At 39.1% G+C, this 15,357-nt stretch overlaps 1 protein-coding gene across 1 annotated transcript in view; it reads right to left on the reverse strand.

Moving 5' to 3' along the window:
• Positions 1–494: 494 nt before the first annotated feature.
• The window catches only part of LOC131529877 (NACHT, LRR and PYD domains-containing protein 12-like), a 54,035-nt gene continuing 39,172 nt past the window's right edge, over positions 495–15,357 (reverse strand). Inside the window, 4 exon segments of the mRNA XM_058759842.1 lie at positions 495–1,988; positions 10,688–10,734; positions 11,078–11,251; positions 13,562–13,735. Of these exon segments, the coding sequence (XP_058615825.1) occupies positions 1,444–1,988; positions 10,688–10,734; positions 11,078–11,251; positions 13,562–13,735 (940 nt within the window). The 3' untranslated portion in view covers positions 495–1,443.

A 15,357-nucleotide genomic window follows, 5' to 3' on the forward strand; every position in this document is an offset into this window, starting at 1 on the left:
TTTTTTTTTAATGGTCACCATTGTTGAGGTTCATAAGCTGATTTTTGATGTCTGTGTGAGTCTGATTGCTACCATAGATTAAAACCTTTTGTGGACAAACTGTTTAGAAAGTCCTTTATATTAACTGACCGTCTGAGTAACAGTCAGAGGAAAGAAAAAAAAACTGCAACTAACACAGAAGTCAAGGATCAAGAGCCCAATTAAATCAGACACTGATCTCTAACATGGTTACTTCAAATGAAACAATAAATCAACATCTAAACCTTAGTTAATTCTCAGTAAGATCTTCTGTAGATGTCTGACAGAAATAAAGTCAGTCTGGTTATTAATAAGTGGAGCTGGTGATGCTGTTTGTGGGGTTGTTTAATCAGATCTTGAGAGATTTCATGTATTTTATTTCAGTTGATTTCATCTAAGCATGTGTCTGACGTCAGTTGTTGTTCTTGTGTTTCTCTTTCTGTCAGTGATTCTGTTTGTTAACAGCAGGTGTTCATCACTAATGCTCAATCAGCACTTAATTAGTCACTTAATTACTTAACTGCAATGTATATCTTATTTTAGTGAACTCAACTGAAATAAGTTCAGAGAACTCATAATTGTTAGTTTTAAAAACTTAAATGTTTCAAGGCAATCAGTTTCCTCAAACGGTTTGAGTTAACCTAACTGTTGGGTTTTACAGTGCATTGAGTGATTTGAAAGGTAAGCAGAAGAATATTATAATGCGAGATGACACAGGTAACCAGTGGAGATTACTAAGACAGGGGTGATATGAGCAGATCGTTTAGTGTGGGTTTATATTCTTGCAGCAGAATTTTGAATGTATTTTAACAGAGAAATTGAGTGTGCAGGTAAGCCAGCAAAAAGAGCATTACAGTAATTGATGCGCGATGTAATAAAAGCATGCACTAACGATTCTGCATCTTTTGGGCTGACATAGGAACGAAGTTGGGCTATACGGTGAAGCTGGAGAAATGCAACTTTGGAAAGTTTATTAATGTAAACATCTAGGGTTAGTGAAGGATCAAGAATGATACCCAAATTTCTAACGGTGGCTGATGGAAAAATTGTTGTGGCAATTAAAGCTGGGAACATTAGTTATATTTTTTGTTGGGGGGCCAGTAATAAAAATTTCTGTCTTGCTCAAATTCAAACTTAGAAAACTGGAATTTAGTCATGTCTTTAACTCATTAACACACATAGATAGTGATGTATTTTGGTGGATAGAATCTGGACGGCAAGCAGTATATATCTGAATACCATCAGCATAACCGTGATAATGAAACCCATAACGACGAATAATATGTCCAAGAGGCATAATGTAAATAATAAACAGTAATGGGCCGAGAACAGAGCCTTGGGGAACCTTGGGGGCATGTAATGATGTGAGATTTGATGAGTTTCTGTGCATGTGAACATCAGAAAGAGGATTTACAGAGAGTCTCTCTATCGTTTAATATCACACAGAGACACTGAGGAATCATCATAAAGTCTAAACCCAGCGTAGAGGGGTTCAGTGAATGTCATGTTGAATGTGTGTAAGTGTGTGAGTGTGTGTGTGTCAGAGACGCTATAGAAGGACAGAGAGCCGGACGCCACGTCCACATACACTCCTGCTCTATTAGAGGATAAACAGGTGTCAAGTATATCAGTGCTGTTATTATTGTGCCAGACACTGAAGAAACCGTTACCACAGCAGCTCAGACTCCAGGATTTATCATTTAATCCAAAGATACAGTCATCACTCTCTCCTTTCTTGTTGATTCCTTTATATGACACTGATATATCAGCATAATCTCCGCTCCATTCAGCCTCCCAGTAACAGCGTCCAGTCAGACTCTCAAGACACAGAAGCTGAAGAACATCATCAAATCTCTCTGGATGATCAGGATACGGCTGATTCTTATACACATGTGTGATCTTCCTGTTCTCATCAGACAGAACGAGTCGAGTGTATGCCGTGTTTGGATCCAGTGTGAGATCACAGGCATCTGAACACAAGAAGAGAGAAACATCAAGAACAACACAGAGAAGATGTCTGTCTGTGTTTATAGCTTTGATTATATTTACAAAGCTCAAACTGTCCTCACTATTCACAAATGTCCTCACTAATATAGTGACAGCTGTTTTTAAATGATAGCAGGTTTCTGCAGCAGCGGCTCGGTTCGGTTCCCGCTGACAGATGCTGCTTTCAGACGATCTTGTGTGTGTTTGTGTGTCTGTGAAGAGCATCAACGCTTTCTAATTACAGTGTGTTTCTGCAGCGTTGATCATTGTAGCCAATCACAGACGTATTTGTTTAGCACGTGAACACAACGGCCAATCAGAGGCGTTTATTCAGAATCCGCTCAATACACCAGAGTTTGTTCAGCGTGAGCTCTCCCATATGGCAAAAATATATATTTTTCATGGCCAAAATATATTTGAAATATATGCTAAATATATGTTGCAAACAGAGAAGCTCAATGAAATATATTTAGTCTCAACCTTCATATACCAAGATATATTTATAAATGTATTTCTGGGGCTAGGTTAGGGGTGATTTTCATAGTTGAATTGGAATTTTTGAATCTTGCCGATAGTCGACTGATAGTTGAATCATATGTTTGGGGGCGGGGACAAAATACATTATCAAAAGTCAAGTAAGACTTTGGACAGTCATAATTACTCACACTGGTGGGTGTGGGAGTAAGTGAAGGGTACAGGTGGGTATATCGATGTGGGAGAAGTGGTTTGGGTGAGAGGTAGTTGATGTTAGGGGTGTGGATGGGTGTGGGTTGGGTGTAATAATAATATATTATTATTATTATTATATTATTTACAGAATGTAAATTACCGGGGAAAATGTGTAACGGACGTCTCGCAGATATAAAAATAATATTTTATGTTTTGATTAAAAGATAGTTAACATTGAAGTCAGCGAAACCCTAAAAACTCACAACATTTTTTACAATAGTGCTCTCATTATAACGTTATGTATATGACAGAAGTTATTAATGTTCTGCATTTCTGTTTAGAGCTGTGCGTGCAGAAGATGACCAGTTTCTCCCATTCATAAGTATAGGAGTGAACCGTCTTTGTATTTCTGTAGTCCTTGTTTTAAATAAAACACTTACTAATGAAATATTTTTATTTACCTGCATGCCATGTGATCATTAATCAACATCAAAGAAACCGTAAACACGCAAATGTGATATTTAATTACTGAAATATTTATTTTAAAATCTCAGGGGTACTTAAAGCAAATATATTTGGTGAATAAGGTTTAGATGACAAAAAGTTTTGTAATGCCTGCACTACATGTAACTAAGAAATAATGTGAATATGTGCATTTTAATTAGTTATAATTAATAATACATGGTTAAAAAACCTACAGAGTAATAATTCAAATGAAAATGAATGTGTTCATCAGTAGTTGATGTAATGTTGAAACCCTTCTTAAACCTGAAATGATTTTTGTAAATCCAGTGTTCAAATGCTGTCGCCACCTGAATAATGACTGATCTCTGTGTGAATGTCCACAAAACTGGACTATATATACATACATAATATTGTGAGTGGGGCGGGGCCGAGAGCCATGGGAACGGAGCGAGGCCGGTGGAGTTAATGATAATGAGCGACACCTGCGCCACTCACCGGTCTCGAGTCCCACGGAGGAGCTCCGGAAGGATAAAAGGAGGAGTGACGACAGTGCAAGACGAGAGAGGACCAGGCCTGGACTTTGTGTTTTGTGTGCGAGGGGCTGCCGCTTGATTTTCAGTTTTGTGTTTATTTTATTATTAAAGTGTTTAAATGTTCGCTGGTTCCCGCCTCCTTCCCGATCTACGAACTGTGTTACAAATATGTATATAATCGGTAGGCTAATTTAGAAAGGAAAATCTAAAAGATGAAAAAGAGAAATTAGGGAGAATCAATGAATAATGAATCATTTATTGCTATTGTGTGAATAATATGTAATCATGTAATCCTAAAAAGTAACCGTAGTCTGATTACGAGTATTTTAAAATGTAATTTACTCTAATTACAAGTACTTAATTTTTAAAATCTGAATACATAATCCAGATTACATGTAATCAGTTATCCAGCTCTGCTTATAGGCTATCTGCACAAAATGCCCTGAATGCACATGAACGTGTCTGCGTGGCTCTGAATGTACTCCTTTTGTGGACACGTTATTAATTTTCTGCATTGTTGTTTGTCCTGCTCTTGCTGCCCGCTGAGATGATCACAGTAGTACTACAATTAAGCGCTTTACTGCAGCGCACTCAACCAAATGCATCTTATACGAGATAAATAATATATACACAATATATATAAATCGGCTGAAGTGTTTTGAAATCACTCATACCCTATCTGATCTAAAAAAATCCAGTCTTTCACTCTGCCTGTGTTAATTTGAGTCTTGTTAAAGTTTTAAATTCCTGCCGCCAATTTGCTCCTCTGTCAGTCACGTATTATGGAAAGTGAAACCTAAATCTATAGGGGTGGTTAGATTTATTTTCGCACGTTAACATATTTATTTAAAGTTTCTTTCCTTTCAGATTCTTATTTACAGCATTATCTTAATAGGCTGTATATTAACTTATTGGGAGAAAACCGGTACTTCTTTGTGAAATCAGACATTTGAGCACCCCATATAGCCAAAATGGCACGATCATAACACCTCAGTGAATATTCGACTGTGAGATTGGGAGTCGAATCAGGCTCCTCTTATCGAAGCATCGAATATTCGGGGTCATCCCTAGGCTAGATAATGAATTTTCTTAGCCTGAAGTATATAGAGGTCAAAATATATTTTTAAAAGGTTTTTTTTTTTTTTTTTTAACTCATTTCTATATTTAATGTACATTTTCAAAAATATATAATATTTCTTACAGTATATTTTTATGTATTAATATAATTTCAAAAATGCATATTTTAAATGTATATATGTATATATATATATATATATATATATATATATATATATATAATAAAAATTTAAAATAAAATGACAGAAAATTATAAAATACGCTCCTGGTTTTAATCATTTTAATCATTTAAATTGTTCTGTTTTCTTAAATTGCATGGAAATGTATGTAAAATTACAAAAATAATGGTGATAATAATTCATGAGATCACCACCAGATGGTGCAAATGGCACCATTGCTCACACTGTAAAAAACAAAACAAAACAAAACAAAAAAGAAAAACACGACAACGGCTGCCAAAAAAATTTGCAATTTTACTTAAGTAAACTATCCTCATTTAAACAAAGTGCAAAACTTTATTTAAACTTTAACAAACACTGCTATTTTACAGGTATGTTTACAATCAAACACCTTCACTAACCAACTAACTAAATAAAGTCAAATGACTTAACATTAGAACATTAGAGCAACAGAACATTAAACACACTGACAGTTCTCAAGATCTCAGTATCTTTATTTATTACTAACCATTTTGACTTAATTTCATATAAAAGTTCTTGTTGAGAATTAACAGAGGTGTAGATGTTTAAGTGAAAATAGTAAAGTTCGATGTCACCATGATAGAGATCAGTGTTTGCTTCAGTTGGGCTCTTGACCCTTCATTTCTTAAGCATTACTTTTTCTCTGGCAGCTTTCACTTTGTGTTTCTAAATTTGTTAAAAGAACAAATGCGAGAGAAAATCAAAAAGCAACGTTTTCTCTATTTTTTTCTTTTCTTTTCTCTATTAGGAAGACATTTTGGCCACCTGAGCAAAAACATTCTTTAAACCAAAGTTGTACAGCGCACACAAAAAAAGTGTGTAAATTTTAACTTTAATGTGCTATTTATATTTGATTTGACCCTTGATGTAAATAAATTATGCACATTTTAGGTTACCTGAGAAAACATTTTCTACAGTGCTGTTACAATGAAACATAATAATTAAAAACATATTTTAAAAAACCTCACGCAGAACAGTTAATTTCTTTATAATAATATAATATAGCTAATATGAAAAAATTAAGCATTTCTTGCTCATGAATTCACTTTTTGAGGTCAATTATTTATTAGGCTTTAATATAATATAATATAATATAATATAATATAAAAAACTCAATCAATTTGCTTTCCCAACTCATTTTTGTGTTGGCATATTATTTCTTCTGCACACAGCTTAGAGGGAACATTGATCATCAGCAATAAATTATTAAGAGGCTAGCTTTCATTAAATGATGTTTTTGAATTATTTTCTGCAAGTTTCTGATATTTTGGCATTGGCATTGTGCCGATAAAATTTTTTTTTTTTTTTTTTTTCTTTTTTTTTTAGGTCAATATAAATAAAATGCATTGAACTATGTGTTTTAGATCCACAGAGACATCAAAAGTTAGTTATCAATTTTACATGGCAGTGCTGTGATGTTTTGAAAGATTTTGCAATTATGCAGAAAATATTTTGATATGATCATTCAGACACACATAAAATCAAGACATATCAAGAATCAGCGCAGGAATCTCAGCAACAGTGACAATCAACAAAAAGCTTTTTTTGTGAATCTAGTTGGTTGTTCCCTCTCAAGCTTTCACGAGACATCACAGAGAAATTCTCCGTTATGGGAACTCCTTCCCTTCCAACCTTTCCTGAAGTCCTATTGGCTCACGCCAGTCCAAATGACTGGCCAATTGTCGCGAAGTATGAAAATACTGACGAGCCGAGAGGCAGGATAAAATGCGGTGCGGCAATTACGTCAGATTCTTCTCCTTCACTTTGCTGAACAACCTAGATTATGGCTTATAGCTATTACAGCTCACAGTTGAGGTTCGCTCATCAGAGGGCGGGGCCTGTAGGGCCGCTTCTCTGCAGCGTTCAGACGAGTATGACATTTTTCTTCAGATGAGTCCGTCTGCCCTCTATCAGTGGTGGACCTTAAGAACTCTGGTGATGAGCTCATGCCGACTAAATGTCTGCATTCCTCTCACCCATCGAACCAGCAGGACAGGACATCAGCCTGGCTTCTCACGTCCCCCTTCCACGGTGGGGCAGAGAGCCGAGTGCAGATACCGGAGCTAAGGGTGCCCATGTCGCTGCAGATGCCGCGCGGCCCACTGTCTAAGCATGCAGAGCGGCGTTCTGCCGTGTGCAAAGCATCGCTTGGCTTCCCACTCATTCACACGATACCAGCCCCTCACCAGCGGCTGCCGTGTTTGGGAGACACTGCTCTCTTATTCACACAGTACCAGCCCCGCATCAGCGGCTGCCGTGTGTAGACTCGCTCTCTCACTCATTCAAGGCGATATGGAGCCCCCGCTTCAGTGCGGGCGACCTGCTATGAAGCGCTTCAGTCGCTCATCCACTAGCTAACAGTAAAGCGGCCCCCGCCTCAGAGCGGCAGTGATTCACATTATGCCGCGGCGTGCGAAGGCGAGGAGTCACCTGATGCCCCGGCGTGCATCCTATCAGCCATCCAGATTTTGCTGGACTATTACGTCAGTTGTTCACGCCCTTATGAAAAGTGCAGATGCTGCTGCAGCTCTGCACAGGGATCGTGCGCTGCTCGCCCCGCTGCCCACACCGGTTAAAGAGCAGCAGACCACAAGATCAAGGTCTTCTTTGGCGCATGGCTCATCGCAGTGCAGGGTCGCCAGGCCCGCAAGCTCTGCTGCCCCTCGCCAGGACAGATGTGTAGGAAAAAGTGTAAGAGACCTGGGAAGAGGCGCCATGGCCAGCGGGGGAGCCCGCAAGCTGTCTCAAATTATTCAAATTGGTGTGATAGTGTATGTTCATTAAAATGCATACATTTGCGCAAAAGAGCTCTTTCCTCCTCACTCAGTCAATACAGCGCCGCTCGCCCCGCCTCAGAGCGGTACAGAGCTGCTGCCCACACGGGTTATAGCCGCGCAGCACTCGCCGGCGCATCCATCGACCGAGCCGCTAAAGCCGCTATGTCAGTTCCTGAGCGCGTGGAAAACTATTCCGAGAATCTCTGGTTACTCGGTGTGATGGAGCGTGGGTACGCCCTTCAATTCAGATGCAGACCACCCTGTTTCAGCGGCGCAGTGCAGTCTCTTAACATTTTCTCAAAATGCCCTGGTCCTGAGACAAGAGCTGTGCGAGCGAGCTGGAGAGCGGCGTTTACAGCTGCTATTTTGTGGAGCCACAAAAGAGATGGAGGACTCCGCCGATTCTAGATCTCAGGCCCATCAACAGAGCGCTCTGCAAGCGTCCGTTCAGGATGATATCGCTGGAACAGATCCTGGCGCAGATTCGCCCCAGGGACTGTTTGCGTCCATGGAATTAAAGGACGTGTACGTTCACATTCAGATAGCACCGCATCACAGATGCTTTCTGAGGTTTGCTCTCGAGGGCACAGTGTACCAGTACCCTGTTCTTCTGTTTGGGCTGGCTTTGACCCCGCGCACTTTCTCAAAGTGCATGGACGCAACTCTTGCCCCCCCTCGAGAGGGAACGTCTCCGGTTACTATTGTAACCTCGGTTCCCTGAGAGCGGGAACGAGACATCACGGAGGTCACCGTGTTCGCTGCTCGTCCAGCTAAGCGGCGTTCAGTATCTGATTCTGACGTAATTGTCGCGTGCACCGCATTTTATACTGCCTCTCAGCTCGTCAGTATTTGCATACTTCGCGACAATTGGCCAGTCATTTGGACTGGCATGAGCCAATAGGACTTCAGGAAAGGTTGGAAGGGAAGGAGTTCCCATAACGGAGAATTTCTCCATGATGTTCCCGCTCTCAGGGAACCAAGGTTACGACAGTAACCGGAGACGTTTGTGACGTTCAGAGTTGAACTGTTTATCAGAATTTTGTCACCATTATTGAGATTCATATTCTGATTCTTGATGTGTGTCTTGATTCTACGTGTGTCTGAATGACACTGTTAAAACATTTTCTGAATAATTGCAAAATCTTTCAAAACATCACAGCACTGCCATGTAAAATTGATAACTAACACAAAATTACTGAGAGATCAGACCCTGATTGGGTGATGTTGTCGTCATATAGTGGCTGATTCAGAGTTTCCCCTGTTTATTTTGCTTTGCCATAACAAATGTGCTTCAGAAACACAGTGTTAAAATGTTGAAAAAAAAAAAAATAGAACTTATGATAATAAACGCCGTAAACAGCAACCGTTTTAAACCTATTTTTGTATAGGGTCCTTTCTTAAACAATAATAGGGCCTATAAAATGTTCTTAATTCTTCTGGTAATCAGATGAAGGCATAAAACATTAATGTAATTGATCCTAATCAAATGAAGATTAAACCCTTTTATTTTTTGGCAAACAAAGTGCTGCACAACAGAGGTTTACTGTTAAAATTAAAAAGAAAACAAATGGGATTATTCCTTTAAAAATAAAGATTTATTAATATTTATTATTAGTAGTAGCATTGAGTCTTATGACTGCTCTTAATGTTAAACTAAACTTTTATTTTGACAGGTTGCCGTGAGGAACTTGCAGCTGCTGTGTATCATGTGATATGACGGTAGTTTTCTCAAATTAAACTGTAAAATGCTAATGAAATGACTCTCAGAGCAGCAGTGTGTTAATATCATCATAGTGAGACGGCAGAAGATGAAAACACCGCGAGCGTCGTCCGCGCTTTAGTATGTGTGTGGTAAACAAAACAGTGCGTTCCGTCATCCGCCATTCTTTCATTCATTGCGAAAATCATGGCGCCTTATGCGTGATATCAAATGCTTCCACAGATTTATAGCATTACTATAGCGTTTCACCTGAGCATTACGAATCACGCGCATGGCTTTGTTCTTGGTTCAACAGTATCTTTTTTTTGCCCAGCCCTACTCAATATTAATATTAATATCTTTAACTTTAAACTGTAACATAGGCAGATTATTCTTATAGATCGAAAAAGAAGTGCTTCCGCCAGGATAAAGATGTAGATGTGTAGATCTTTAGTGAAGCAGCGTGGAGAGCCGCTTATGGGAGGGTTCTGAAACGTGCCGCAGCATGGCTGGCTTAAACCCAAGCATTGACTAGAGTGGCCATGATCAGCTCTGGTGATCGTGTTGGAGCCGTAATAAAGTGTAAATAAGGACTTATCCAAGCATTAATGCTACAAAAAGCCCCTCATACTCGAAAGCGGTCACGTATGAGGTGTGTTTCCATTTGGCGTATTTTCTATTCGCAATTTCAATTTCCGCAATTTGAAGGTTAATGGAAATGCAGCTAGTGACAAATACTGTAACATATTTTGAAATCATTTCACCGTTATTAAAATTATATCACTATATATTGATATTGAATTATTATCCAGTCCTAAGGGAGAGTGTTTTGAAAAAAAAAAACATTTGAGAGCCGTTTTCAAATGGATCTGAACTAATAGTCATGTGTCATTCAATAAATATAAATCCTTATGTATCAAAAGAAAGATATTTCTACATGACTCTAAAGTTGAATCCACACTCTTATGTAGTGACACACTACTTAAATCATCTTTGTGAGCAAAGGAACCCCTGCAGGTGACCGGCGCTGCTAACTAGTTAAAAAAGACTCATAAACTAGAAAAAATTATCTTTCTCTTTAAATCTAGTGTTTTGCACAGGTTACTGTGATGTTTGTTTAGGGCACAGAAGAGATCATTAATCTGAGAGAAAAATAATGAAAGTCTATGAGATGAGTTCACACAACCAAGTGTGTGTGTGTGTGTGTGTGAGTGAGTGAGTGAGTGAGTGAGTGAGTGAGTGAGTGTGTATTTGTAGACCTACACTTTCGTAGTCCTGCTGTCATCCTGATCTCTCCTCCATGATCCATGCTATAAACACACAAACACACATTAATGTAGATCTACATCATTCACATTCACACTCACACACACACACACTCAGTATGTCAGTATTAGTCGTCAAGTCACCTTTATTTATGTAGCGCTTTTAACAATACAGATTGTGTCAAAGCAACTTTCCAGTGTCAATAATGTAAAATGACAAGATTAAACGCTCAATTTTCAGTTAAAGGCATTTAATTATTGAATTCAATGATGTCATCGTCCAGCTCAGTTCAGTTTAAATAGTATCAATCATGTAGACGATATCGCTGGAAAATAAGTGTCCCCAACTAAGCAAGCCAGAGGCGACAGCAGCAAGTGTTTGACATACTTGAGTATCTGCAGTTTATAGTTTGGATCCTCCAGTTTGTGTTTGAGCAGCTGGACTCCTGATTGTCCTGGGTTATTGTAGCTCAGATCCAGCTCTCTCAGGTGTGATGGGTTTGAACTCAGAGCTGAAGACAAATAACCACAGCCTTCCTCTGACACCATACAGCCAGACAACCTACAGACACACACAGTCAGATCATCTACAGACACACACAGTCAGATCATCTACAGACACACACAGTCAGATCATCTACAGACACACACAGTCAGATCATCTACAGACACACAGTCAGATCATCTACAGACACACACACAGTCAGGTCATCTACAGACACACAGTCAGATTCTCTACAGACACACAGAGTCAGGTCATCTACAGACACACAGTCAGATTCTCTACAGACACACACAGTCAGATCATCTACAGACACACAGTCAGATTCTCTACAGACACACACAGTCAGATCCTCTACAGACACACACAGTCAGGTCATCTACAGACACACAGTCAGATTCTCTACAGACACACACAGTCAGATTCTCTACAGACACACACAGTCAGATCATCTACAGACACACAGTCAGATCATCTACAGACACACACAGTCAGATCATCTACAGACACACACAGTCAGATCATCTACAGACACACACAGTCAGATCATCTACAGACACACAGTCAGATCATCTACAGACACACACACAGTCAGGTCATCTACAGACACACAGTCAGATTCTCTACAGACACACAGAGTCAGGTCATCTACAGACACACAGTCAGATTCTCTACAGACACACACAGTCAGATCATCTACAGACACAGTCAGATTCTCTACAGACACACACAGTCAGGTCATCTACAGACACAGACGAATCTTACTACAGAAGCGTGAAGTGTGACATAATATACCTCTCTAAATAAATAAAATTTAAATTCACATCTCGCACACTTCAAGGCCCTTTGAATGGAAGATATATGTTCGCTTCGAACTGGAATCATGGCGGAATATCCTGTGATGTCCACTTCGTAGGGCACTTACAGTCGAATAGTACGTCTGAAGTGATAAGAGAAACATACAAAATGTGCAGAGCTGGAATTGAGAACCGCTGCACTAAAGGGACATGGTTAGCCGCTTGCTAGGCAGCCTATTATTTACAGTACATGAAAGATCTTACCACATACACAGAGTAAGGAAAGATGACTGATAGGACAATGGCGAATGATTTGCAGATACTGAGCACCACTGACAAACATCTAATCTTGTAAAATGTATGGTACTGCTGCTCCGTAGTAGAGTGATCGCGAATCTCAAAAGTGAAAGTGAAAGTAAAATAAGAGCGTGCATTCGAAAGCGGTTTTAGTGCCCCGCATATTAGTAGCGGCTCCCTGATGTCCGCAATTTATATACAGTATAATTACCCTTATACCCTTAGGGGTTCCCTAATATACTTAATTTCCTTTCAGAACACGGAATTGGGATGCGGCGGATTGCGGAAGGGGGGGGGGGGTGATCACGATGTCGGCTCAACATCATGATGTCTGTCAGCCATCGGCGATGGACGATGGCATCGTCTATCGTTCCAACCCTACTACAGACAGACACAGACAGATCATCTACAGACACACAGACATATCATCTACAGACACACAGACAAAAAAACTACAGACACAGTCAGATCATCTACAGACACACAGCCAGATCATCCACTGACACACAGCCAGATCATCCACAGAAGATCATCTACAGACACACAGACAGCTCATATACAGACACACAGTCAGATCATCTACAGACAGTCAGTTCAACTACAGACACACACAGACAGATCATCTACAGACACAGTCAGATCAACTACAGACACACAGACAGTCAGATCATCTACAGACACACACAGACAGATCATCTTCAGACACACACAGGCAGATCATCTTCAGACACACACAGACAGATCATCTACAGACACACAGTCAGATCAACTACAGACACACAGTCAGATCATCTACAGACACACACAGACAGATCATCTACAGACACACACAGTCAGATCCTCTACAGACACACAGACAGACCATCTACAGACAGTCAGATCAACTACAGACACAGACAGATCATCTTCAGACACACACACAGTCAGATCATCTACAGACACACACAGACAGATAATCTACAGACACACACAGACAGATCATCTACAGACACACACAGACAGATAATCTACAGACACACACAGACAGATCATCTTCAGACACACACACAGTCAGATCATCTACAGACACACACAGACAGATAATCTACAGACACACACAGACAGATAATCTACAGACACACACAGACAGATCATCTACAGACACACACAGACAGATAATCTACAGACACACACAGACAGATCATCTTCAGACACACACACAGTCAGATCATCTACAGACACACATCAGCATTGTGACCAGCTGACTGTAAATGATCTCTTATGTGTGCTTAAATACCTCAGTATCTGCAGCTGACAGTTTTGACTCTTCAGTCCATCAGAAATAAACTTTAAACCAGAGTCCTGCAGGTCATTGTTACTCAGATGCAGCTCTCTCAGGACAGAGTTTGAGGATTGAAGAGCTGATGACAAACTCTCACAACACTGAGCAGTGAGATTACAGCCAGCAAGACTGAAAGAGAGCAGAAAACACTAGTGGTCGACCGATATTGTTTTTTTGCAGATATCTTGGAAACCAGGGTGGCCAATATAAAGCCGATATAATTGTATTTATTTTAATTAATATTGAAGAAATTTGAAATAATTTGTAAATGGATTAAAAAATGCACTTGTAAAACAAACATACTCATAGTTTAGATGACAAAGTTATTCATAAATAAATATTTAATAAAAATATAATTAAAAATGAAGTAAACACTGAAACCAACAAAGCACTCAGTATTCTGGGAAGTTTGTCTGCATTGGGAATCATATTTTTTCAAATAAAGCCAAGGTAACACCCAGCACACAGTGAAAATGACAAGAATATGACAAAATGGCAAAGTGCATAAAGACTGTGGCCAAGTTTCGCAGACGGGATTTAGACTAAGCCAGGATTAGACCATAGTTCAATTAGGACATTCAAGTAATTTTTATAAACATGCTTAGAAGAAACATTACTGGTGTGCATCTTGAGACAAAACAAAGGCACTGATATCATTTTAAGATCAGGTAGTGCAAGTTTCTTTCAGTTGAAACAGATCAGACTTACATTTTAGTCTTGGACTAGGCTTAAGCCTTGTCTATGAAACCAGGGGTGTGTTAATTTTTTTGATAACGATAATTAGACGATATTTTGCAGTGTGTTATTGTGCTGATATCTGACCACTGTGGACAGCTGCAGTTTTTGATATTTTTCATATTCTGTGCGGTCAGTTCACATCAGTGAACAAAAATGTATCTTTTCATAAATTCAAATTGATTTTTAACTTTTATGGGTATTTTTACCTTTAAAAAATCCTTTCTTTTCTAAAAGTGTGCATCCTTTGAGTCAAATTGTTACATTTAATCAGTCAATAAGAATAATAAGACATTTAGGCTGTAACCAAACAAATAAAACCAGTATCAACAAAATGATTTCTGTCAGGACCACTATCGTCAAAGATGATCGACAATTAGCATATCGTTTAGATTGGCGAAATGGTTCTGTTCTGGGCAAGAACTCAGCCTAGCATGGATGAGAGCAGGGAGAGCAGCGATAACCCCCCAAAACAAAACCATATGCTGATATCCCCCAACACAAACTGATAGCAAAATCTCAAGACTTTAGCAACAAGAATGTTGCCCTTAACCAATGACCAAAACAAATATAACCTGTAGCAACAAGCATGTTGCCTTCAACAGATGGCCTAATGAATGTTACCAATACCTTAACCCTTTAGGCGTCAGGGTTTTTTTGGAAAAATGCTGGATTTTGACATCAAGATTTCAAAAGCTTGTGGCTTGAAAGGGCTTAAAGATAGATACCTACTGTAAATTAGAAAAATGTTGGGCATGACTTAAAGTTTATGTGGGTTGTAAATATACTCATCAATACTCATCTAATTTGCAAATTATGATGTCATCAGGGGGCGGCCCTCTTGAATTTCATAATATTCAGGCAATAGTAGATATTGAATTGATATTTGAACTTATTTGCATGTTTATTTTTTATTTTTGTCTTTTTATCCTCATTCCAAATGATCAGAAAAGAGGAAACCAACAATAAAGCAGGAAAAAGTACTAAATGATTACTATATTATTATACTATATAGT

This window comes from Onychostoma macrolepis, chromosome 22 (genome assembly GCF_012432095.1).
Source record: "Onychostoma macrolepis isolate SWU-2019 chromosome 22, ASM1243209v1, whole genome shotgun sequence".
Lineage (NCBI taxonomy): Eukaryota > Metazoa > Chordata > Actinopteri > Cypriniformes > Cyprinidae > Onychostoma > Onychostoma macrolepis.